This window comes from Malaclemys terrapin, chromosome 10, assembly GCF_027887155.1.
Source record: "Malaclemys terrapin pileata isolate rMalTer1 chromosome 10, rMalTer1.hap1, whole genome shotgun sequence".
NCBI lineage: Eukaryota > Metazoa > Chordata > Testudines > Emydidae > Malaclemys > Malaclemys terrapin.
In genome coordinates this window covers 85915842-85942600 of record NC_071514.1, presented here as the reverse complement: position 1 = coordinate 85942600, position 26759 = coordinate 85915842, and the positions used below count along the sequence as shown (strand labels likewise).

The following is a 26759-nucleotide window of genomic DNA, read 5'->3' as shown; positions in this document are numbered from 1 at the left end:
TGCTGCTTGTGCAGGGAAAGCCCCTGGCGGGCCGGGCCAGTTTATTTACCTGCCGCGTTCGCAGGTTCGGCCGATCGTGGCTCCCAGTGGCCGCAGTTCGCTGCTGGAAGCGGTGGCCAATACGTCCCTCGGCCCGCGCCGCTTCCAGCGGCTCCCATTGGCCTGGAGCAGCGAACCGCAGCCATTGGGAGCCGCGATCGGCCGAACCTGCGGACACAGCAGGTAAACAAACCTGCCCAGCCAGCCAGGGGCTTTCACTGTACAAGCGGTGGAACAAGTTTGGGAACCGCTGGTCTAGATAATATTTAGTCCTGCCATGAGTGCAGGGGACTGGACTAGACGACCTCTCAAAGTCCCCTCCAGTCCTATGATTCCATGATTCTATGTCTGCCATCTTCATTAAGTGTTCAGTCCTGAACCCAGTGAAGTCAATGGCAAAACTCCCACCGCCTAACAAGTTCAGGATCAAGCCTTAAGAGACAGATTCTGTAGGCAATGGCATTGGATGCACAAGATGGCTGCAGATCTAGGATTTAAGGAAGTTAGTCTCCTAATGTAGGTTCATAACTCCAATTAACGGAAAGACCAGTGCATTAAAACCCCCATCACGCACAATGTAGAAGCTCTTTTTGCCTCAAAGCAGCGAAACTATTTTGTAAACCTAAAGATACTTTTATTCTTTTGATGTCTGTCACCAGTTTTCATATATTTCTAATAGATCATTAAAAACACACTTCCTTCCCACACAATCCCTTAATGTATTAGGAGCCTATTATGCTACAGAATGTAGCTTTTCGGTGCAAGTTGTCAACTCAATTAATCCACTGCAAGTTGAGGAAACTAGATATAAACTCATCTTAAAAGTATCAGGTAATCACAGCTGCATACACTAGGCAGCAAGATGAGAACGCACCTTTCTATGGAGAATTCACCACCTGATCGTGAGCCACTATGACTAGCGAACACATTTCATTGTTAAAAAATTACTAGAAATTTGTCTCAAGGCTTAATATTTAACGAAACACAGTGTTTCTAAAGATAAAGAATTTAGCAAATGTTAGCCCCCTGCACAAATATACAACTATTATAAAATTCTCAACGAACACTTCCCTTTTCATTCTAATTCAGGTAGTTATGCCTACACAAAGTAGATACAGATTTCCTTTATCTTAAAGATATAGCAAGTACTTGAAAGGAATCAAAATATACAATACAAATATTCAAATTAATCACAATACTCCCAATTTGTTTTTGAGCTAAATTAGAGCTCGTAGACATGGGAATCCAGCCCTTTACACCAAGATGAAACTGCTGGATGTGTCATTTCATTTCAGAGATAGATGGGCAATTACTGTGCCTATCACTCTGATGTCCAATTGCACTAACAGCACGTTCGGAAGAACTGCATCAAATAGATTAACTACATCCCATGACCTACAATACGGCTGGATTGGTAGGAGGATGCAATTTTTTTTTTCATTTTTTTTAATTAAAGGAGAAGAGGAAGAGAAAAATGAAGGAGAGGAAGATAAAGCAGAACACTGCTTGTGTGCATAGTGCTGTATGAATAATTAAAAAAAAGGTGAATAAGAGTGAAGGAATATACCAACCAAACTATTAACAATTTTCCATTATCTTTTTTTTTTTTGAACGGCTAGATATACCATTGGCACTCTGTTTTCCCAGACCCCATCTTTTCAGGCTGAGTCAAAATGTTTCAGACCCTCCCTTTTAATTCAAACACAAATTCAAATATCTACTCAAACACCACAACATATAAATAGCTTTAAAGTAACTTACCTTTGATTTTTTGTTCAATGGCCTACAACAAAAAAGAAACAGTGTTAATAATTCGTACAGATTGTTCTTTTCTGATATTTTGCCTGCATCTGTATAGTCTCACACTAGATCCCTGCCTGCTTTTCTTTTAACGTGTTTTGGTATATCTAAAGTGGACAGTTTAAGGTCACTTCCCCTCTTCTACCAGCCCTCACTTTATGGCTGCAAAGCTGTTTAAAAACATTATACTAACAGAAGGCCAAATGGATCACACATTCATTTCTAATCCAACCCAGTTTAGACTGGGTTCCTTTAAAAATGGGTTAAAATTATCAGTATTTATTTGCCTGGCAAAAGTCATAGGAGGTAGAACAATTTTTAATTTAGCTTATGAAAACTGAACAGCTCAAACTATCCCCAATCATTATAAACAGAAAAACTCAGAAAAGAGAGAGAGCGAGAGAGAGAGCGCGCGCGCAGAACAAATCTAAAATCTTCACTTTTCGAGAGCCTGCAGAAGTCTGACAAGCTACCTTTAGAGTTACCTGTGCGAAAGGGCCAAGATAAAAGGTCTGCATTGATGAACTATATCACGAGATAACAAAATGTTCCTCTCTCTTGCTGCTGTATTGAAGTGCCCCCTATTTGTGTAGGTCTAGTTACACAAGAGAAGACGGTACATACGGTGCTCTAAAAAGCATGAAGTAAATTATGGTTCCCCCCTTCCACCCCAAGCTCTGACATACAAGTAAGAGACAATTACTGTAACATAGAGAGCAAAATATTTTCAAAGCAGAAGTGAGATTTAACTTCACCGTATCCCTTTCATGTGTGTTCATAAAATGTTAGTGTTATAATAAATGTTCTGCAGCATACAATATTCATTAAAATTAATCATGACTTAGTAATATGAGACCTTACCACAGTGCTCTGCAATGAAATCCTGAGAAGTGGTCAAGATTGACAGATTTGATAATTATTGTATTTAAATATTAGCACAGTAAGAAACAGTAAGGGCTGATTATACTGAAAAGTTATTAATGCCCTTTACTATCATGTCCACCCATCTGTTCAAGAAATCAGCAGTTCACAGTATTAGCAAATTCTGTACTTCATATTAATTTTTTTTTCGCCAAGAACTGATAAAAGCAAGGAAATGTACACAGATTTTTATACTGTCCAATTTCCAGGCACAATAGAAAATCCATTCTCTTGTTTCCTTGTACTGCAAAGTATTTGGTATGTAGTCTGGAAAACTACATTTGCTTGGGAATTTTTGAATACCACTCAAGGGTGGCCAATATGTGCAAATTCTTTTTTAAAGAGAAGAAAAGCCATTATTGGTATGTTCTATTGTATCAGTTACTGGAACTGAAAAAAAGTGTAAATAGTTCAATGGCTTCTTATGCTGAATGCAACAAAACTTTTACTGGATTCAGTTTAGAATCCTCTTCCTCATCTCTACACTCTAAGCTCCTAAAATACTAAAAGGAGTTGCAGCCCTTTTTCCTCACTCAAAGAGAAAAAAAAGGCAGTTAGAATAACAGAGACCTTTACAGTGTATGTCATAGCTTTTGACCTAGCTTACACTTATCAAGGCTATCAAATCTGGAAGAGAAATTTGTTTTGCTGGCTAGGGAAGTTTTTATAGTAATTTTGAACTGCTGAGTTTTGTATGTGCAATTATTGTTCTGTGCCTAGAGCTCAGCATGCTTGTATGGATACAAATAGGTAAGTGTAATAAAATAGTAGAGCTCCCATAAGAGGTGCTCCATGGCAGTGTGAAACAGACTCTTCTCCCCTTCTGAAGCCAAGTAACATCCTCACTGGAACTCTTCCTCTTCTTTCCTTTTCCTACTCCTTTCCTCTGAATCCATTAAAAAAACAAAAACAACTGCCCCCCCCCCCAATACAATTTATGTATCAAATGTGTCTCTTTTCTCCCCTCCACCACATTCATTTGCTTGTGTATTACCACCTCATGCCCTACCCTTTGTCTGTACATGTCTTTAGATTGCAAGCTCCTCCGGGTATACGGATTGTCTTTTTCCTATGTTTGTACAGCTATCAACACAGTGGGATCTGAAGCCTGACTGGAGATTTTAGGCACTACCATGATACATTTTTACTACTACACCTCTACCTCGATATAATGCTGTCCTCGGGAGCCAAAAAATCTTACTGTGTTATAGGTGAAACCGCGTTATATCGAATTTGCTTTGATCCGCCGGAGTGCATAGCCCTGCCCCCCCGGAGCACTGCTTTACTGCGTTATATCAGAATTCATGTTATACCGGGTCGCGTTATATCGGGGTAGAGGTGTACTAAGTGGGGAAGTGCTCTCTCCCACCTCACCTAAGTTAGGGCAGTCATCACAGCCACCAGTGCTCAGTCACTGAAATCAGGGAAAAAGACTTCCTTGAATACATCCCCAAACCCTGTCCCTCCCACCAAAACTTCTACCTGAATGGAGACATCACAAAATTGTCCCATTAACAGGGAGACTATAACAAGAACTCCTCCACGCTAAGAAACAGCCCATTATACATGTCAGAAAACTTGCTGTTACTCAATATTAAAATCTTTCTACATGTCTTCCACTCCATAATGTTATCTCAACCTAGCCTAATCCTCCAACCCAAAAACACCTCACTTGAAGACCTGAGGACTTCATACAGATGTTACCCTTTATTATACCCAGGCAAAAACAGACTGACTGGACAATAGTGTATTTGGACGGTACTGTTCTGTAAAAACACTACCATTTCCAGCTGGATCTACAAATCTTAGGAGATCAAATAGGCCTGAGGCTGGAGTTTATCACTGCCACAGCTCTGCTGAATGAGCTTCAAGTTGATCTTTAAGTGACAATTCCGGCAGTGGCTGAGGAATAGGAAAATAAAGGAGGCAAATTTTTGCATCTCTATAGGTAATGTGCTGGACTCAACTGTCCATAATGATCAGGTGCAAAGGCTACCAACTGACCTTAGGGTGACCAGATGTCCCAATTTTATAGGGACAGTCCCGATCTTTTTCTTATATAGGCTCCTATTACCCCTCGCCCCCGTCCCGATTTTTCACATTTGCTGTTTGGTCACCCTAACAGACCTCATAATAAGCCCTATTTAGAAGAGTTAAAAGGCCAAACTTTTTTTTTAAGTTAGCTAACACATTTTAATTAAGTCGTGTTTAAAACATGTCAGCACCTAGGACAGAAAAGGTTTTACTTTTTTTTTTTTTTTTTTTTTTTTAAATGCTAGGTCAGGGAGCCTAAAGTAGACCATAACCAGCCAACATATTTTTAAAGGTGTCAAACCTTGTCTGTACAGGGTGTACTGACATGTTTTTAGACACCACTTAATTGAAATGCGTTTGCTTAACTTGTTTTTAAAAACTGCTTTTTCCTAGTCTAGAGAGCCTGAGCTTCTCCAGGGCCGCAAGCAAGCTGGTTACATTCTACTGCTCTCCCTACAGAGAAACTACTTACATTTCTGAAGCATCAAGCCTGAACACTTAGCATTCTGTTGCTTCTACAGTGAAAGCAGAGGAAATCTTTTGGTTTCTTAACGACAATCAGCATGGTCACATGTAGAAAGGAATTAGTTTAGACAGAATTTCAGTAAAGTTCAGTTACAAAGCTGTGTATGCCCAGTATTTCTTTAAAACACTTAAATTATTTCTGGTGCATAGTTTGTCACTGAATGAGTCAAGCTTTCTGCTGGAGACCAAAAAAACCCAACCAAGCACATTTTGGGGCAAGGATTCCAGCAATTGTAATGGGCAGATCTACAGTAGAAGCGTTACATCAGCGCAGCTGTACCGATGTAGTTGCACTGCTGTAGCGCGGCTGGTGAAGACGTGCTATGCTGACGGGAGAGTGCTCTGTCGGCATAGTTACTCCTCTTCCACGAGAGGCGGAAGCTATGCCAGCGGGAGAGCGTCTCCAGTCAACATAGCGCTGGTGTGGACAGCTCTTAGCTCACTGTAGCTTGCGTCGTGTGTGTGTGTGTGTCTGTCTCCCAAGTTAGATTGACTTAAGCAGTAATGTAGACCTGCTCTTATATTAATATGCTGTATTTAACGTTGACATCTATGAAGCACCATCTCTCACAGAAAAAAAGTGAAGCCAAAAATCCCATGAACAAAGAATCTCCTTTCCAATTAAGGGCATTGCTGGAAGATGTTGAACCCTAAGAGAAAATGATTTATGCATTTGTACTCGAGCACTAGTGATGGAGTTGTGCACTACTGAAGCAAGTCCTTACACAGTTTGTTGTCGCTGCTATAAAGATTACAGAAGGTCTCCTTCTGGGTTATAAGCAAATACCTCATCTTTTCTTAAAAAAAAAAAAAAACAACGTTCCAGGAAAAGATGTCCGGGGGGAGGCGAGGGGCGGGAGGAATAACAGAATTAGGTCTGTACTTAGTTTTTGTAAATGAGAGAAACCCCTTTATTTTGATAAGAGGTCTGGGTTGCAGAAATGACTAGCCATTTTTCTGCATATGAACTGAACATTTAACATTGCTAAGGAGGATCAAGAAAAAATTGAGAACTAGGCTTATTTTAGATGTCTCCTTACAGGAATTGGAAGTCTGAAATGGAGATATGTTCTTAGCCAGATTTATGGGCTCCTCTCAACCAGGGCATCTACAATGTTAAATACTAATGACTGACGGATACTGTTTTAGCATGACCCAAAAAGTAATTTTGTATTTTTTCTTTAAAAATGTCTCGGGAATAATTCTTAGTATTCACTCAATGCTCTTATATCTTCAAAGCACTTTACCATAACTAGTCTTAAACCCCACTCCCTGCTGCCAATGTTTTAATTTTATCCATCTTTGATAAAGCATGTGTGATGAAGAGTTACACTCATCACAGAAGGCTAATCAGATGTATTAAAATAAGGCTAACAGCTAAAAACAACTATTTTAAAAAACATTTTATACTATGTCAGTCTTCACATTGTGTATGCATGGGCTTGCATCCAGAAACGTCCCTATCAACTGAAGATCTGTGAGCTAAATGGATATCTAAACAAGATTTTTAGCTTTGAAAAAACTATGCCTGCAGGATCAGTAAAGATGTTCAGTAAGACAGTTACTTGATGATTGCCTTGTGCTTTGGAAGTGCTATAATGAGATTAAAAAAATACAGGCTTATCTTTAACAGCTATATTACAATAAGCAAAATTAGTCTGAGAAAAAAAACAAAAGCCAAATCCTATTTTTTTTTTTAAACTTAAATGATCCACATACCTTTTTTTGAGCAGCTTCCTTCTTTTTCTTGTCTTCTTTTCTCTTTTTCCTTTCTTCCATCAACTGTTCTTCCTCTTCTTGCACTAAATCCCTGAACCACACAGTTTGTAATTAACTCTCCCAAAATGCATTCAGTAGACATTTCTATTCCTTCATTTATACTCTTTTTATAAATGATCTTAAAGAGATATGGGAATTTTATCCCTAATTTGTTGGCTGCATGAAATTTCTAAAGGGATCAGTTAGTCTAAATCAAGATAATATATACTGTCACTCTACATCACAAGTGGTAAACTGTTTTATTATGGTGTGTATTTTAATAGGCCTATTTTCAATATACAACATCCAGGAGCAGAGATCCTTCCTCTATACCCCTGAAATTAAGCCACCACCACCAAAAACCATGTGCAGTACCATTCTATACATGGTACCTTCTTTCTACCAAAGGACATAATTAAGGCTTATTCTTTTTAAGTTTACTTTAATTCACAAATCAGTTAGTTCTAAAGGGTTGGCATGATTCCAATACTATTTAATCTTTACTTTCTGCTGTGAATTAGCTCTGAAACTGAACTTTTACATGTCAAATTTGCCCCATCTTCTTTCAGACATAACCAGCTTCCGCAGACAAAATGTTAAAATAGCAGCATAGTTTAATAGAGTTGGAGCCAGGAAATTCTTACATAAATTTCAATTCATCCTTACATACTTTATGCAACACAATGTTCACCACCAATGCACCTGTGCAGCCATATGATGTATTCTAGTCTCACTTTCTAGGGAGCTTTAAAAGCACTCCATTCTTGCAGTTAGAATGGAATTGAGTCCTTTGAACAAGAACGGGAACATATGAATAGAAAAGAAAGCGGAAATTGAAGAGCAGTGAAGATGCAAGTACTCCTATGGACTATGCAGCAAGAAATGGTAAGATACTAACAAAGACAAGCAGTAAGGTTTAAAGTAAACTGCAGGCTAAAGGAAGTTTATTAAGGTAATAAGAACGCAAGAGTGGACATATTGGTTAGATTGGTGGTCCATCTAGCCCTGTATCTTGTCTCTGACAGCGGCCAGTGCCAGATGCTTCAGAGGGAATAAACAGAACATGGACATTTTAAGTGATCCATCCCCTGATGTTCAGTCCCAGCTTCTGGTAGTTGGAGATTTAGGGACACCTGGAGCATGGGATTGTCTCCCTGACATAACCACCATGGATGGACCTATTCTCCGTGAACTTATTTAATTCTTTTTTGAATCCTTTATGTTTTTCACCTTAACATCCCCTGACAATACGTTCCACAGGCTGACTGTGGTTGTGTGAGGAAGTACTTCCTTATGTTTGTTTTAAACCTGCTGCCTATTAATTTAATTGGGTGATGCCTGGTTCTTGTGTTATGAGAAGTAGTAAATAACAGTTCCCTATTCACTTTCTCCACACCAGTCATGATTTTATAGACCCCCATCTTATCCTCTCAGTCATCTCTTTTTCTAGCTGAACAGTTCCAAGTCTTTTTAATCTAATCTATTCTTGCATGTTTAAGTTTTTGAAATGCGCTCAAGAAGGGGGAGCGCCAACATGGCCGATGGCATGGAGAAGGAAAGAGCAGGCAGGAGAAAGGCCCAGTAGTCCCCCTAGGAAAAGGAGAGGTGCGGCAGGACATTATGAATCTTCTCAGGCAACAAACCTAAACACTGCACATCCTGGTTGACCTACAGGCCCAAAAATTCCAGACTCCCCAACCTTTGCATTTCTTAAACTCTGTTAGCAGCTCCCTATCTGGCCCCCACCCCACCCCCCTGGCCACAACATACCTACCACATAGGACGCATCATGAACCTTATCACTTCACACCAGAGGACAGCAAGTAAAAACAGCTTCACATGCACTGATCAATGAAAACCACAGTCGGTGTTTGTGTAGTCACAATGACCTACATTTGTGCCCAGAAAATGCACAGAAATGTTTGCTGTGTTTCCAATTTTAAAGTTCTGTTAGAAGTTTGTATTGCATTGCCTGTTTTTGGTACATGGGTTTTGTGCACTGTTTTTGTTTCAATAAATTTCTATTTTTGAAGAATAAAAATCTTTATTAGTTCACAACAAATACTGCAGAATTCATAGCAGGACTCAAAGCACACAGTGCCTGTAAACGTATATGCACTCTGTGGTGCTGGATTCAGAAAAACAGTACATTTACAACTGACAGCAAGCACTACACCATTCCTAGCAGCACCCAAAGCTTTAGGCCCAGATAACAGTCCATTACAGAATGGTGAGCCAGAGGACTGTTCAAGTGTTCTTTCAAAAGCCTCCTTCAACCACACAGCTCCCTGTTGAGCTCTTCTAATGGCCTTTGTGTCTGGCTGTTCAAAGTCAGCAGACACTGCTTCACCTCCTCCCTGGCAGTAGTTTTCCCCTTTGCCTCACAGACAGGGCCGGCTCCAGGCACCAGCTTCTCAAGCAGGTGCTTGGGGCGGCCGCTCAGGAGAGGGGCGGCACGTCCAGGTATTCGGCGGCAATTCAGCGGACGGTCCCTCACTCCGCCTGGGAGTGAAGGACCTCCCGCCGAATTGCCGCCGCAGATCGCGGCTTTTTGTTTTGTTTTGTTTTGGCTGCTTGGGGCGGCCAAAACCATGGAGCCGGCTCTGCTCACAGATACTATGCAGGACACCACAGGCAGCTATAACCATACATTTCTCACTGAGATTCAGTCAAGTGAGTAACCACCACCAGCATCCCTTCCATCTACCAAAAGCACATTCAACTGTCATTCTGCACATGTGGAGCCAGCCGTTTAACCTCTTTTTGGTGCTGTCAAGGTGGCCAGTGTACCGCTTCATAAGCCAGTGGAACCGGGGGTAAACTCGGTCCCTCCAGAATCACCATTTGCATTTCAATATTCAGTCAGAAAAAAAAATGTTGCAGCTTTCTGAAAAGTCCTGTATTCTTAAGATGCAGGTGGCACATACCTTCCCTGACCAGCCCACACCAATATTGGGGAAGAGTCCCCAGGGATTCACCAATGTTTTCATAACCACAGATGAGAAGCCCTTTCTGCTGATGTACTTAATGACAAGGTGGGCTAGCGCCAAAAAAGAACGTGCAAACCGTCTATTGCCCCATTGCAGTTCAGGAACCCCATTGTTGCAAACACAAGTGCTATGTCCTGCACACTGTCCAGAATCAAAGTCCTGCATAGCAGGAGCTGATTAATGAACCTACACACACGCATAACAGCCCCACTGTGGATTTTCCAATTCCAAAATGATTTCACACTGACCGTAGCAATCTGGCATTTCAAGCTTACACAACGTGATAGCCACTCACTTCCCCACTGTCAACACAGCTCTCATTGTGGTGCTGTTACACTAGAGGGCTGGGATGAGCTCGGCACACAGATCCAGGAATGAGGCCTTTACAACCGAAAAGTTCTACAGCCATTGCTTGACATCTCAAACCTGCATTACGATGTGATTCCACTAGTCAGTGCTTGTTTTTCGCTCCAAGAAGCGGTGCTCTACCATCTGCAGCTGCTGTGTGAATGTCGGCAACAACCTTGAATGGCCTCTCACCAAACTGTCCTCAAAGAAATCATCATGTCCCCCTGTTGTTGTGGTACCTCCTATGGGTCAATCATGCATCCTGTATTTGTAACATTCATGAGAATAGCACGGAGCTCTGAGGGCTCCATACTTCTGTCAAGAAAAGGGACAGGGAAAAAAGTGTTCCACAGGTTTATGGGATTTAAAAAGAAGGCATGGAAAATTATGGGATATGGATAGCATCACGGGATGGAGAAAGTTACATGCTGGGAACCTGATACCTAGCTCCCAGAGATCCATGGGTGAGTCACTGTAAGAAGGTCTCAAAAGGCACTGAAGTTTGTAGTGTAGACATAGCTGAAGTGACTAAGTGGCTGGTATGAAGAGGAATTGCAGAAGGACAAGACTGCCAGAGTAGGCAGAAGAGAAAGTGAATATAAGTGAAGGGTGCAGCAAGTCCAGGATAGTCTGGAGTGTTCTTGAGCATATGAGTTAGATAGCCCTGGCGACAGGAATCTGCTTGTCTTCAGCAGTAGCACTGTAATCACGATGGCTCACATTAAACACACACACACACAAAGAGAACTTTGAAAAGCACCAGATAAACCTAACAATAAAAAGGAAACAGCGGCAGCTATCATCCAAGGACACACCTGCAGGTAAGGAACATGTTCACTTGCTGCAAGAGAGATTTAGTGGGGGGCTTTATTGGAACAAACTATTTCAAAATTCAGTAGTCCAATACAAAAACTATTTTATCTTAGGGAAGCTTAGAAAGCCCACTCACAAGACACTCCACTGCCACTTTAATGTCTGAATATGCTTCCACTGGCTTGCGTTCTCATCCCAGTTAACACTTCCTAGATTGGCAGGCCAGGAAAGATTACAAGTAAGTTTGAAAGTTTTCTTCTGGTCGTCTTTCAGAGGTAGCGTCGTCTAAGACCAACACACACAATTGAAAGTTTGTTCCCTTGCCTTGGGCAAGACATTCACCCTCTGCCTTAATTTCCTCTGGGGTGTTGCAAGTAAGTTAATGTTTGTATAGTACTTTGAATGGGGCTTGAAAAAACCACTAGCCTACTTACTACTGGTAAGTAGGTAGTTTCCCAGAGTGGGAAAATGTACCTAAATCCATTAATTTCTGCAGAATTTAAGCTTTCTAAAATGAGGTCCTTAATCCTGAATCTGTAGGCAAACTGCTCCACTTTCTTTGCCCCTCCTAAAATTGTCGAGCAGCAGCAGTTAAATTGACAAGAGGTGGCCAGGGTTGCTATACAGAACTCCGTGGGCAGTAAAACCAATTACAACTCATGTTAGTTCCACTCTCCTACTGCTTTGAAAAACAGAACGGCCACACTGGGTCAGACCAAAAGTCCATCTAGCCCAGTACCCTCTCTTCCAACAGTGGCCAGTGCCAGGTGCTTCAGAGGGAACGAACAGAACAGGGAATCATCAAGTGATCCATCCCTTGTCGCCCATTCCCAGCTTCTGTCAAACACAGGCTAGGGACACCATCCCTGTCCATCCTGACTAACAGCCATTGAGGGACCGATCCTCCATGAATTTATCTAGTTCTTTTTTGAACCCTGTTATAGTCTTGGCCTTCACAACATCCTCTGGCAAAGAGCTCCCCAGGCTGACGGTGCGTTGTGTGAAGAAATGCTTCCTTTGTTTTAAACCTGCTGCCTGTTCGTTTCATTTGCTGACCTCTAGTTCTTGTTATGAGTAAATATTTTCCTTATTTACTTTCTCCACACCAGTCATGATGTTATAGACCTCGATCATATCCCCCTGTAGTCGTCTCTTTTTCCAAGTGGAAATGTCCCAGTCTGGTTAATCTCTCCTCTTATGGAAGCTGCCCCCTGTGCATGAGCATTTTTGTTGCCCTTTTCTGAACCTTTTCCATGAGCAGCAGCTGATGCACTGGAGCTGCACATGGCTATTGGCTCTTCCCCATCTTTTAGATCATCTTCTTGCTAGTGTCTCCACTAACCGCGCTATTCATCTAGGGTGGAAAGCAGACTGGAGAGTTAAACAGCTGTTTTAATTCCCAATTGTTTTTTTGGGGGGTAGAGAGCATGAAGAGGTAAGGGGGGAAAAAGTCCTTTTCTTGCAAGTTTACTGATTAGCTAATGCTACTTTGCAAAAAAATTCATCCCATTTCTCTCATTTGTAAACTCAAAATTCAGCTTCACTCACCACGTAAGACATGATGGTCTATTTAAAAGCATTGAGGGGGGAAAACGGCTTTTAAGGAAGATGTGCACTCTCCCACTTAGATTATTTCAACATTGTGAAGCCAAAGTCTGGTTGGCGGCTATCATTACTAAGTTTTTCTTTGGCAGCAAAGTTACATACAATTAGGCTTGGCAAGCTAGTCAATTGGCCAGCCAAATAAGGTCAATTGACCACCTATTTAGCCGTGGTCAAATATTCCCGCAAAAATGCCTCGATGTAGGTGGAAACCTACATTTTTGATTGCATCACGGTGCCAAGTGTTAGCAAACCTACTTAAATGTCTTGATCACTTACTTTACTACATATTGTCACCTGCTGGGGAAAAAGATGAAGTAATTGAAAGATGAGCATCTTGATTGGCTGGAATTCTCTAGAACAAACATTGTATGTATGTAGGTATGTATATACCTACATACATACACACACACACACACACCAGGCCATCAATGCACATTGCAGTTTACAAAGCACATTAAAATGATGACAAAGGCACAGATGAAGTCAATAGATAATGAAAAGCAAGATGCTTGAAGAGTTGGCCAGCTGCCTACCTAGCGTAAGTGCATTTAAAAATGACTTTTATAGTTGCTATGTGTTTGTTTTATTTCATTTTTCTTTTCTTTCGTAACTGTTCAGTCTTCAATAGTATTCACATTTAAATGCCAACTTAACATTGCTAAAAAAGGTAATAATTATTCTCTCTTTTTAGAACTCCATTTCATTGTGTTTCACATTTCTGGGAGTTAAAATAACTAAAGTTAATTACAAAAATCAAGTTACTTAGGTATAAATATCTAAGGCTAAGTCTATTGGACATCATTAAATCTTACTCCTTTTTGTTACTATTCTAATAAATTAGTGCTTTAAAATATTAATACCTTTTGACATATTTGACCAATGTTTGACCAGCAAATCGATCAAGTGGTTTTTGGATCGCTCAAAAGTCCAACCCTATATATAATTATGAAACTGGAGTTTCCAACAGCAAAACAAGATTTTTTTAACTTAAATAAAAGGTAAAACTACTTACTGCATTTTTAGTATGCAAATACAAAAGAGGGAGAAACAGGAAAATCAGATACAAAACAAATTCCTATAAAAACTACTGATAAGACTAATTTGCACACTTAGAACCTCAGAAACACAGAGAGCAAGCTTCCGTGTTGCATCACGATGGAAACAGGGCTTACAGTGGAGGCAGATTTCACAGTGTTTTATGCGGAAGAGCCACATATGCCTTTAACCCGGTTCGGCTGCTGAGAATATGCACGGTTTCAGCTGTCGTGGCAATGCACATCAATATACTTCCTAGCTTTCCAACAGACAGAACAAGGGCTCCCATTCAGGCTTCCTGTTATTTTAGGCAGTGCCCAAATAAATACTACTAAAAAGCAGCCTCTCATTGTGGGTACACCTTTACTCGAGGGAGAGCAATTATGTTCCAGCATCTTGCAGAAAGTTCCAGCTGTTTTGAGAAGGGCAGGATCATCATTATTTGACCATCTCTCAACATCTTGCTGAAGAATCTCATGGTTGGGACAAAAGGCCAACTTGACCTTTAAAGTGACTCTCCTCCAACATGGAACAATGCCACAACAATGATCTTTGCTTGTAAACTTCATTGCTTGTAAGCACTTGGCATGGCAGTACATTTCCACAGCATTGAAAAAGAAAGGAAAGTTCCCAAACTTCAGAGTACATATAAGACAGGACAAATAAGAACCCGAGTCTCCATTAACTTTGTCCTAAATACAATATAATTCATCTTATTATGGGCTGACCTGAACATTTTCCTTAAATCTATTTTTGCTTTTTAAACTATCAGTTTGACAACTCCAGAGCAGGAGTAATGTAATTTCAAACCTAAAAAGTGTGTGTGTGTGTGTGTATTATATATATTACACACACACACACACACACACACACACACATACAAATAATAATTTCCCCTCCTTTCCCATTCTTTTTAATAGTCTCCATAGAACAGAAGTTCTTTGGAGCAGGAATCGTGTACCTCTGTGTATAGCTCCAAGCACAACCAGGATCATATTATGACCAGACAACTTCTGTAATATGAGAATTGTTTAATAAAAGCTACAAGACGACAAACTGCTTTCTTTTCAATGCTGAAGGTGTCAATAGTGGTGGAACATTCAAGTTGTTTCATTAGAATCTTCTCTCCTTTTGCATCAAACTTAAGATCTTGTCCCTGTTTTCAAGGCCCCCTTCACTTCTTATTCCTTCTTTCATAGTACTTCCTTAAATTTGAAACAGCATTATTTTCTTGTGCACCAATCTTCTCCCTCTCTATCACTTATAGGACGCCTGTTGCAAGTACTTGTGAGCACACGTGGTGTGTTACACATGTACTTATTGCTCACAATGTCAAAATGTTCTAGCAGATACAGGGCTCTAGAGTGCTTTGGAAAAGTATGGGTGAATAGTTCTAGCCTTTTCCCCACACATGGAAGTACAACACAGTACACAATCTTTTCTCTTTAAAATACTGCTTACGGGCCAGGCAATCTTGCTGTCAGTCAAGATTTTTGACAGAGTGAGTGTTATTTCTACTTTTACACAAGACAGCTCAGGTTAAAGAAGCAAGAGAAAATGTATGTTCTTGGATAAGACACATGAAGATCTCAAAACAAAGGCATATGTAATATTTGTCTGCACTTAACACTTGCAAGTCCCAGACCTGTGCTGGACCATAAGGGTGCAGCATGGCCATTCTGTACTTTACCATTCATATAATTTGGTCATAGGTCTGCTTGCTGCAAAGATGAGCTCTGCAATGGCAGAAGGCTGATATACGTGTTCATAAGTCTAACACCCTCCTCAATGTGAGCATACCAGGGAAAACAGGTGAGGCTACAAAAAGAGGGGCATGGTTGGGGGGGGGGAGGAGAAAGGAGGGACAAACACACTGAGCTTTGTCTATTTTCTGCTTTCTGTGACTGCTACAGGGCAGGGCAGTTTAAATGAGAGCAGCTCTTACGCTGCTCTAAGAGTAGGAGATAATGATCCACCATAGAGCTGCAGAAGAAACAGCACAGTTAAAAGTAGAAATCAAAGCCACATTTGTGCATCACCATGTACTTGCGCACACTGCATTTCTGGCTATATCTAAAGCTCCTGCCCTGATCTTCAGTTGGACTTGGTTCAGTGAATTTATTTTTCAGCCCAGACTAGTTGCTATGGCAGCTAATGGAGAAAGCACACAGGTCAGAAGTCAGTCTATTCTAAGAAAACTAACTTCTAGATAGTATCAGTAGCTTTTATTTTTTCCAGGATATGAAATACATTTACATTTTATTTTGCAGAAGAAAATTAAAATTCACTAATTGTTAATTCAGAAAGATACTTCTTTGATAAGATCTCCCTTGTGTATAAGCAGTATTATGTAATCAACCTGCCAACACTGCATGATGCCCACTTGATGTGCCTGTCTGTTCCTGCAGCATATTATATTTACAATATTTTATTAACCTGGCAAGTTCATCTTAATAAAGTGTAAAGGAAATAGCTAAATAACCCAGGGGTTTGTACCAGAATTTTTTAGTATTGTACCAACTGCAGAGATCACTGATTTGAAAGAGTCATTCAGGTTTTAGGAAAGCAACACAGAGTAAAATGCATATGCACTTTAAAGAGTAAGCTTCATCCTGAATATTGTTTTCAAAGCAAAAATATTCCTAGTGAGAAAGTAGGTACAACAAAGGTGAATGAAATTAGGTTAGTCAACCTGGCACCAAACCTGCATTAAATAACATTACCGTTTTACTCTGCAATTCTGAGCCTCATCTTGAATACGGATGACTAATGCAGTAATATAGTAAGAATGCTTTGCCACAGACTCACTTTCAACACAGCAATCTTAAAATTCCTAAAACATCAACATTTACACACTCCGTTTTTATCTATTTAAAGGAATTGATTCTGGAAGCCACAACCTGTGAAAAATACTGTAATATGTGAGATCCTGTTTGGCCCTCATGTCACTTCTCCAGCAATGCACAACATGTAGTGTGTGCCTCTATCAACAGAAGAAACATAACACTTATATCTCAGAACACAACAACATTAAAATAAATGGCAAACTATTTTTAACACTGCCCCTCAAGAAGTGAAAGTGTTATCACAACTATTTCCCACCCCATGACTTCAGATATTAATAGCTGGTAATGTCTGAATAGCACTTAGCATTTATTTATTTGAGCATAAGCTTTTGTGGATAAAAAAACCTCATTTTACCCACGAAAGCTTATGCCCAAATAAATCTGTTAGTCTTTAAGGTGCCACCGGACTTATCGTTGTTTCTGTGGATACAGACTAACACGGCTACCCCCTGATACCTGACATTTATGTGTGTGCGCAAAGTGTCATCTTTAGTTTCATTACTTTCTACTGTACAAGAAATGCCACAGAAAGTAATTTTAACAGCAAGATGTAAAGCTAAGAAGCAAACTAGTTTCTTTCACTGATCACATTTCTCCCACTGACTTAATATGGCAGAGGTGCTCAGAGAAGCATCATAGTTGTATTCTTGGATCTTCCAGCTAAGTAAGGCATACAAAAAACAGGAACTCAATATATTTAATTCTGGTTCATATGTTCACACAACGCACACTCAACCTGTGGAACTCCTTGCCAGAGGATGTTGTAAAGGTCAAGACTATAACAGGGTTCAAAAAAAAAAGTACTAGATAAATTCCGGAGAATAGGTCCATCAATGGCTATTAACCAGGATAGGCAGGGATGGTGTCCCTAGCCTCTGTTTGCTAGAAGCTGGGAATGGGCGACAGAGAATGAATCACTTGATGATTTCCTGTTCTGTTCATTCCCTCTGGGGCACCAGGCATTGGTCACTGTCCGAAGACAGGACACTGGGCTACATGGACCTTTGGTCTGACCCAGTACGGCTGTTCTTATGAGAAATATAGAATTCTGCTTATATTATTTTCACATCCACACATTTTTAAAATGTATATATGTATGTATGGGGAATTTCCTTTTCCTACTACATAAACTGATTGAATATATTCAAAGTTAATGGTCTTAATTGAAATGCAAACCTTATTTTTTCAATTTAGACCAACTGAACATGAAATACCCAGACTATACCAAATTCAAATTTCAGACCGAAGCAAAGACCTTCCATTTAAATATCCTATCTTAAAAGACAATTGAGAGCAAATATAAATGGATTTTCCTTTCAGGAGGGATCCTTTAAATTTGATGACTATACTCTGTTTGAGGAGAAAAAGGAAGCTGCTACTATCTGTATAATTACGAGTACAGAGTGCCAGATAAGTGTGTCAGTTAATTTAATTCCAAAACGGACAATCAGATTTTTGTAGCCTCAGTAATTATACCTCACTCAACATAAATCCGGTTCATACAAGAAAATACAAACGAGAATTCAGAATTATTGGCTCTTTGTTCAACCTAGGCTATGTCTATGCTACAGACGCTATGGCAGCACAACTACGCGCTGCAGCTGGACTGTAGACACTTGCTACTGTGACAGAAAGTGTTTCCCCATCACTCTAGTTAAACCACCCCCTCAACAGATGGTAGCTAGGTCAACAGAAGAATTCTATACAGGGGTTAGGTCAGCTGAACTTTGAATCTCAGGGTGTGAATTTTTTACACCCCTCCTTGACTTAGCTAGGTCAACCTCAGGTTTAGTTATAGATTGAGCCATTTTCAAAGCACCAACTGAGCCTTTTTACCCCCCTTCTAAGGCAGTGTCTACACTATGGGTGATGCAGGGTGGCAGCTATGCCGCTGTAGTGCCGTCGAGTAGATGCTTCTGACATTGACAGAAGGGGTTTTTCTGGTAATTCCCAAGCAGGTAATTCCCAAGCAGCGGTAGGCTAGGCTGATGGAATAATTCTTCTATTGATCTAGCCACATCTACACTGGGGTTAGGTCTGCTTAACTATGGCATTTACAACCCTAAGTGACAGAGATGTTGATCTAAATTTTTAGTGTAAATCACGCCCCACAAAGATGTGTTCCTTTGGTGAGAGACAGAGTGGTTTATGGGCCTAAACTCACGAGTGAAATCCAAGGATTTCAAATCTAGTCAAAAGCTGTGCCATTTACTCATTGTATTATCTTTGGTAAGTAACTGAAAAGAAGGATATCAAATTAAAAACCATTTTCTGAAAACAAGTGTCCTTTTTACCTGTGTTACCACCAACACTATAGGCCACTGCAACTGAAAGGATCTTTACTTCTCACAATTAATGTTCTTTAACTTTTGCCCTTCGTTAAGAACGGCCATAGTGGGTCAACCAACGGTCCATCTAGCCCAATATTCTGTTTTCCAACAGTGGCCGGAGCGAGATGCTTTAGATGGAATTATTAAGTAACCCATTCTGTTGCTCAGTCCCAGTTTCTGTCAGAGACTTAGGCACACCCAGAGCATGGGGTTGCATCCCTGACCATCTCAGTTAGCTAATAGCCATTGACTGACCTGTTCTCTATGAATTTACCTAATTCTATTCTGAACCCAGTTATACTTTAAGCCTTCACAACATCCTGACAAGTTTCACAGGCTGACTGTGGTTGTGTGAGGAAGTACTTCTTCCTTATGTTTGTTTTAAACCTGTGGCCTATTAATTTTATTGGGTGACCCTGGTTCTTGTGTTATGTGAAGGAATAAATAATATTTCCCTATTCACTTTCTCCCCACATTATTCATGATTTTACAGACCTCTATCATCTCTCCTCTTAGTCATCTTTTTTCTAAGCTGAATCTTTTCAACCTCTCCTCATGTGGAAGCTGTTCTAAATCCCTCTTCATTTTCGATAACTTTCTTTGTACCTTTTCCAATTCTAATATATCTTTTTTTTTTTTTTTTTTTTTTTGAGTGGGGATGACCAGAACTACATGCATTATTCAAGTTGTGGGCAAACCATGGATTTATCTAGTGGCACAATGATATTTTCTGTCTTAATATCTACCCTTTTCCTAATGGTCCTTAACCCTTTTAGCTTTTCTGATTGCCACTGCCCATTGAGTGGATGTTTTCAGAGAACTATCCACGATGACCCCAAGATCTCTTTCTTGAGTGATAACAGCTAATTTAGAACTCATCATTTTGTAGGTATAGCTGGGATAATGTTTCCCAATAGGCATTAGTTTGAATTTATCAACACTGAATTTCATCTACCATTTTGTTGCCCAGTCACCCAATTTTGTGAGATCCCTTAGTTCAGTTCAAAGCTGTGAAGAGTTACAATCTTGAGTAATTTTGTATCATCTGCAAATTTTGTCGCCTGTTTACCCCTTTTTCCACATAATTTCTGAATACGTTGAACAGCACTGATCCCAGTACAGATACTTGGGAGACATGGCTATTTACCTCTCTCCATTCTGAAAACTGACCACTTATTCCTACCCTTTGTTTCCTATCTTTTAATCAGTTACTAATCTATGAGGGGATCTTCCCTCTTATCCCATGACTGCTTACTCTGCTTAAGAGTCTTTGGTGAGGGAACTTTCCAAAGGCTTTCTGAAAGTCCAAGTACACCAATATCCACTGGATCACCCTTGCAGCATGCTTCCTAACTCCCTCAAAGAATTCTAATAGATTGGTGAGGCATGATGTCCCTTTACAAAAGCTGTGTTGACTCTTCCCCAACAAATCATGTCCATCTATGTGTCTGATAATTCTGTTCTTTACTATAATTCTAACCAATCTGCTTAGTAGTCAAGTTAGGCTTATCGATCTCTAACTGGCAGGATTGCCTCTGGAGCCTTTAATTAAAAAAAAAAAAAAGGGAGGGGGATTACATTAGCTATTCTTCAGTCATTTGGTACAGAGGCTGATTTAAGCAATAGGTTACATACTATAGTTAATAGTTCTACTATTCCATATTCGAGTTCCTTCAGAACTTTTGGGTGAATACCATCTTGTTCTGGTGACTTATTACTGTTTAATTTTTCAACTTATTCCCAAACCTCCTCTACTGACACCTCAATCTGGGGCAATTCCTCAGATCTGTCCCCTAAAAAAGAATGGCTCATTTTGGACAATGAAAACAGATGACTCCAGTTTTAGTTTTTGTTTAATCACATTCATTTTCTGGGTCACACACCAGAAAAATGCCGTAATTTCTGGGCTGCAAACATTCAGGAGAATGCGTATATCTGATCAACATTTGATTTAAAAAATATATATATATTAGGTCATGAAAATATTTGTATCAATCTCGGGTCCATAAAGACTAGGTTAGATTTCGTAAAAAACTATAGGGCTAAATTAACTTGACAGTGTCTCTTTAGCTTCTGTATTCTAGTTTTCCATCTGTAAAACAGGAATATTTACCTACGATCCTCAGAAATGTAATGAGGATTCACTAGTTAATGTTCCTGACGCTCTAAGTGCGGTTATTATATAAAAAAGGAGATGTTATGCAATACAAAGCTTGAATTTTTAATCATGCAGTCAGACATTAATAGTTATTGATGAAACTTGCCTCTGAATTTTGTATCATTAAAATCTCAGCCATACAACTGCACTAATAGGTTGCGTGTGTATATTTAACTTGCAGTGAAATACTGAAAAAAGTATACTTCTTACACCCTGCTGATTTTAATACTGATGTGAGAACTAGCAGCTTTCTAGGGACCAATGGTCACTATTCTAATGGGCAATACATTAATACACGTGAACTCACTTAAGAGATTATTTTTAAAAGGATACTATGAAGGCTGGCTGGCGAGCCAAAATTTGTCCTTATCTCCTTCAGTTTGAGGTTTTTTCCCTTTTCAGAACAAATGAGTCACCATTTTACTAATAGCATTAGTTACCCATCACTCTAACTCTGTAACAAATTACTTTGCATGTGTGATAGACAAATGCATTAAGAAAGTTCAGTTTCAAGCTTCTAAAGGGTTATGCTAAATAGAAAAAAACATTACAATTTCATCTGAGAAAGAACCACACACGTATATCTTGAGGTTGTTAGCATTACCTCCGTGTTCAAAATATGTTCAAATTAGGAGCTTGCAAGTGAAGCAGATGACTGAAGAAAGAGCACTGCCAAGTCTAAAGTAAAGTCACAACAATCCCACAAGGTGGTGCTAGTTCATTTTAAAAGATTCTTTACTAACATCACCAGCAGATGTTTTTAGAAGTCTTCTACCTGTGATGGAATTCTACCAACATGTTTTATTAGGTTCATTGTGAACTACTTCAAAATGCTACGAACGTATACCTCTGATTATCGTGTTCTCATTATTATGTCCTTCTGCAAGCAAATATATATTAAATGTAAAACTGTCCCACTAGTCCCAAATGAGGGGAAATTTTGGGATTGGGAGTGAGAGAAGAAGAGATGACAACTAGCTACCAGCCACTCAACTGGCCATGTATTAACTAGACTTCCTAGGGTAAGAAGAAATTTATCAGTCCAATACCCTGACAGGATATGCATCAGTCTACACATGTCAGTACATAAGGCACTGGATATACTGCTACTAAAAAGCTTATTCTGAAGCATAACCTAAAACGCAGTACAGTAGAACCTCAAAGACACAAACACTAGAGTTGACTTACTGGTCAACCGGACTCCCCGTGGAACCGGAAGTAACGTATCAGGCAGCAGCGCAGAAAAACCACACCCTCCCCCTCCAACAGCAAATACTGTACTGCCTTGGGGCTTTAGTCCTGGGGCTCAGGGATCCAGCCACAGCGGTTGGGGGGCATGGGGGGCTTCTGACTCTCAGGAGCACCAGGGCCCAAGGCTTTAGACCGAGAGTGGGGGAAGAACGGGGGGGCTCAGGGCTTCAGCCCTGCACGAGGGCACAGCAGTTCGGGGCTTCAGCCACGGGGGTTGGGGCTGCAGCTCTGGGCGGTGGTGGTGAGTGCTCCGGGCGGGAGGGAGGGGGAAGAAGAGCCTCGGGATTTCTGACCCTCGGGAGCACTGGGGGTGCAGGGCTTTAGACCAGGGGGAATGCTGGGGCTTGGAGCTTCAGCCCCGCAGCTCCACTCCCAGCTTCAGCCCTGCTGGGGGTGCCGGAGCTCCGTGCTTCAGACTCGCGGCTCCACTGTTGGCTTCAGCTCTGTTGAGGGTGCTGGAACTCAGCGCTTCAGCCCTGTGGCTCCATTGTCAACTTCAGCCCTGTGGGAGGCACTAGGGCTTGAGCTACAAGGGGAGAACCAGTTTCAGCCCCAGCTCTCCCCCTCATAGTTAAAACTCTGAGCCCTGGCGTCGCACCCCCCTCCCCTCCCCGAAACTGAGAACGGGGCCAAACGGAGCCCCGAGCCCCAGTGATTCTCCCTGACCTAAAGCCCTGAACCCTGTTGCTCCCATGGGGCAGAAATCCTGAGCCCCCCGCCTGCAGCCCTCATGCCCCAAGGGTCAGAAGCCCCAACTACCCCCCCCCACACACACACACTTATCTCCCCCATCCTGTGGCTGCAGCCCCAACCCCCTGCCCCAGTGGCTGAAATCCGTAATCTCTTGTTCAGAGTTACGGACAACCTCCATTTCAGAGGTGTCCGTAACGCTGATATTCTATTGTATGAATTTTCAGTTTAAATTGCACATTGTTTTGTGCTCTAGCTTCTTTCTGTAGATGGTTTTCTAGTTTACAAATAATTTGCCTTTTTGTCAAAATAGCCAATATTAAATTAGTTTAGCAGAAAGTTAACGCTATTGATCGTTTACTTAACATCATTAATATTTTGTCCAGAACTTTAAAAATACGAAGTAAATTTGTACTGACCTATTCTACAAGCCAGTCTAATTGCAGCTCTCTGGAAAACCTGTGTAGTTCTATGGAAGTGAGATATTTGATTAATTGGGGGCTAACACCATCTGTTGAACTAACAGCTCATTCTAGACTGTGACCAGACACCAAAGGCATTGCTATATTTTGGGTTCAAAATATGCCAGCAAGTGCCATTAATACTATTCATAGGTCACAGACACCTTTTCGCAATGATCTGCCGTTCTGTCAGATCATTTTTTTTCAGTTATAATAATCTGAGGTATATCTCATGACAGTAGATGTAACATTTTCAGGCATAAGTACTATTTTTAAGTTGACTGCACTTTTACATTAAAGGGTCTTGGAATTTACATCCACTTAAAGGGTAATCGTTTGTGTAACAGACATTTAGCATATACATAAGACCTACATCCAACCAGAAATTTGGAATTTTTGATGTCAAATCACTTAAATTATTTAGACCTTATATTCTGGATATTTCTCCTATATTTACCTAGAGTGTCAATAGTGTGTGTGTGGGGGGGAATATTCCATTATAAAAACTTCTGAAACACAGTGTAATCTTATCTTTCAGCAACAAAAATGCCACTCTCTCAATCACTCTGCTCAAAAGTGATCATCTTTCCTACAACATGTAAAACGTATTCATAACTAAAAGAAACTTAGTAAACTTTGCTTAAAAACAGCTTACTTCAACACCCACAAAAGAAAAACATCCCAATCAAAAACCCAAAGAACCACATGGAACACAAAGTCACACTAGATTTAAAAAACACCAAAGCTTTGGTGCTAAATTGAAAGAGTCTCTTTGACAATTCAAAGAACTGCAATTTTGCATATCAGGTGAAGAGTTAAAACACTCACTCATAAGATACTGTAAATAAGTGACAATCTGTGTCTGTGCGTGTGTGCATATATAAATGTAAATAAAGTCAAAGGTTTGGTAAGAAAGTTAGTTGTAGGACAGCAACTATAGCTAATCATGAAACCTATAAATATCATTTCAATGCAGATGTTAAGAATCCTGTAAATAAGGATTAACTACTTAGTTTTGATTTATTTTGCTTTAAATTCTCAATACTGTGTAATAACGCCTCAGAAACTTGAAACTTGAATGATTTTCCCTATCAAAGCTGTCCATTTGGCAAACACCATTCTTTCCCATTTCTCAGATGCAGAATTCATCTCTATGTGCTCCATAAACATTAGCAACATCAGCATGAGTGTGCCAGAGTTCTGGCATATTAGTTTTACAACAGCACCTGGTGCCCCGTTGTGTTAGTGGCTCTACAAAATACATAATAAAAGACTGTCCCTGCCTTAAAGAGTTTACATCCAAATAGACAAGACAGACTGCTTGTGTGAATAATGGACTGATACCCCCATTTAACAGATAAAGAACTGAGGCACCGAGAGATTAATTCACTAGTCCATGGTCAGACAGAAAAATCTGTAGGAGATTCAGGAACTGAACCCAACTCTCGTGAACCCCAGTTCAGTGTCAAACCATTCTCTCTGTAGAATACTATGATTTTACTGCAGCAGAGCCAAAAAAGAGAATACTGCATCTCCTGTCTAGGTCCATGTGAAGGGATACATTTTTCCTTCCCTAGTTTAGTAAGAGTACAAGAGTTACTTTCCAGGGACATTTAGACATTTACTTGTGGCCTGAGAACAACCATGCTCATTGTAGCCATGTTAATCATTTTGCCTGTGAGGGTTGTAAAAGTGAAGCTCCTGGAACAGGACAAGTGGGAGGTTCCCTTTACTCCTTCATATCCTTCTCAAGCTGCCAAATGGAAACCATGGTATCATGAGGACTTTTTTTAAGGAACAGAAATAGCTAACCAGTCACCTCATTGCCAAGGTTATTCCTTTTTTTGGTCAGCCCCCTTTCATTTGTTTTCTCTAAAGTGGATGAGAAAACCATGGTTGGTTGCTCTTATTTGCTAGAATCTAAAAGTATGACGACACTGCAATAAAAGACGTGGGGCAACGAGTCTCAGAGCTTGAGTCAAATGACTTTGCATCACAGGGCTCGGGCTGCAGGACTAAAAACAGCAATGTAGATGTTCTGGCTTGGGCTAAAGCCCAGGCTCTGAGACCTCCCCGATCATGGGGTTTCAGAGTCTGGATTCTAGCCCGAGCCAGAACGTCTACACTGCTATTTTCAACCCCGCAGCCTGAGTCCTGTGAGCCCGAGTCAGCTGACCTGGGCTCTGAGACTCACTATTGCAGGTTTCTCATTGCTTTGTAGACAGACCTTAAGACACAGAGTGGGGATTTAGTACAATAGCTTTGGACCAAGTCTGTTGGGATAACTGATTTGGATAAAAAACACCCACCCTCCCAGAACCAGGATAGGGTTGCAACTAGCGTAGACCAGAAGTTTTTCCAACTGCGATCTTTGGAATGGAAACACAGATAGAAGGATGAGTGCTTTGTGAATTGCCTGCTGTAATTTTGCTTTTTTGTTTGTTTTTGTTTCCAAGAATAAAATTATTGTTTCTAGTTAAAAATACTGCCGATTTATTTCAAGCCATTTAATCCGCATTCTCAGTTCCAGAAGATGACTTGGGAAATAAAACATCACTTCCCAAATAGAGTCCATGGTGATTTCTTAAGTTAGAAGAATTGTAAGGTTCCTTGAATATCTGACATATATAGTGTCCACCACCCTACTGATTTCAAATTAACCATTTATTTACATGAGCACTCACTCCTTAACAGTTTTCTGATTTTTACAAAGATTAAACTCCTCCATTCTAGTTTTTAGGGACATAGTATTCCAATTAACAATACACAGCTGTTGCATGATGTTCTGTTGCACATTACCTGTTCAACAATATAGCAGTCAGTGTTGAACACATTGAATAATGAGTGATGTTTAACAACCCCATACAAAACAATAAAACGTGTAGCAAATTGATATGCTAATCAGAGTAATTCAAAACATGAACTACAGCTGATATGATGGAATGCTAATGTGTGGCATTTAGTCCCAAGACTAAACATTTTGAAGAGGTTGTGCAGATTGTGAATTGAGATCCTTAACTCGACATTTAAAAAAAACCAACTACCACCTATGACAGTCCAAATTTTGATTCCCTAAGTGACGGTTATCAGTCAGGCTGGACCAGCAGCATGCAGAAAGTTTCAATAAACTTCCATCAACAAAAATGTACTGTTAT

The 26759-nt window shown here is 40.3% G+C and overlaps 1 protein-coding gene across 6 annotated transcripts in view; it reads right to left on the bottom strand.

Annotated features, from left to right (window-relative positions):
• TNRC6A (trinucleotide repeat containing adaptor 6A) overlaps window positions 1-26759 on the bottom strand; it is a 133913-nt gene that overhangs the window by 44198 nt on the left and 62956 nt on the right. For all 6 annotated transcript variants that reach the window (XM_054042863.1, XM_054042858.1, XM_054042861.1 and 3 more), the window contains 2 exons: window positions 7039-7129; window positions 1801-1822 (listed from right to left, as the gene is read on the bottom strand). In XM_054042863.1, coding sequence (XP_053898838.1) covers window positions 1801-1822; window positions 7039-7098 — 82 coding nt within the window. In that variant the 5' untranslated portion in view covers window positions 7099-7129. The remainder of the gene's footprint in view (window positions 1-1800; window positions 1823-7038; window positions 7130-26759) is intronic.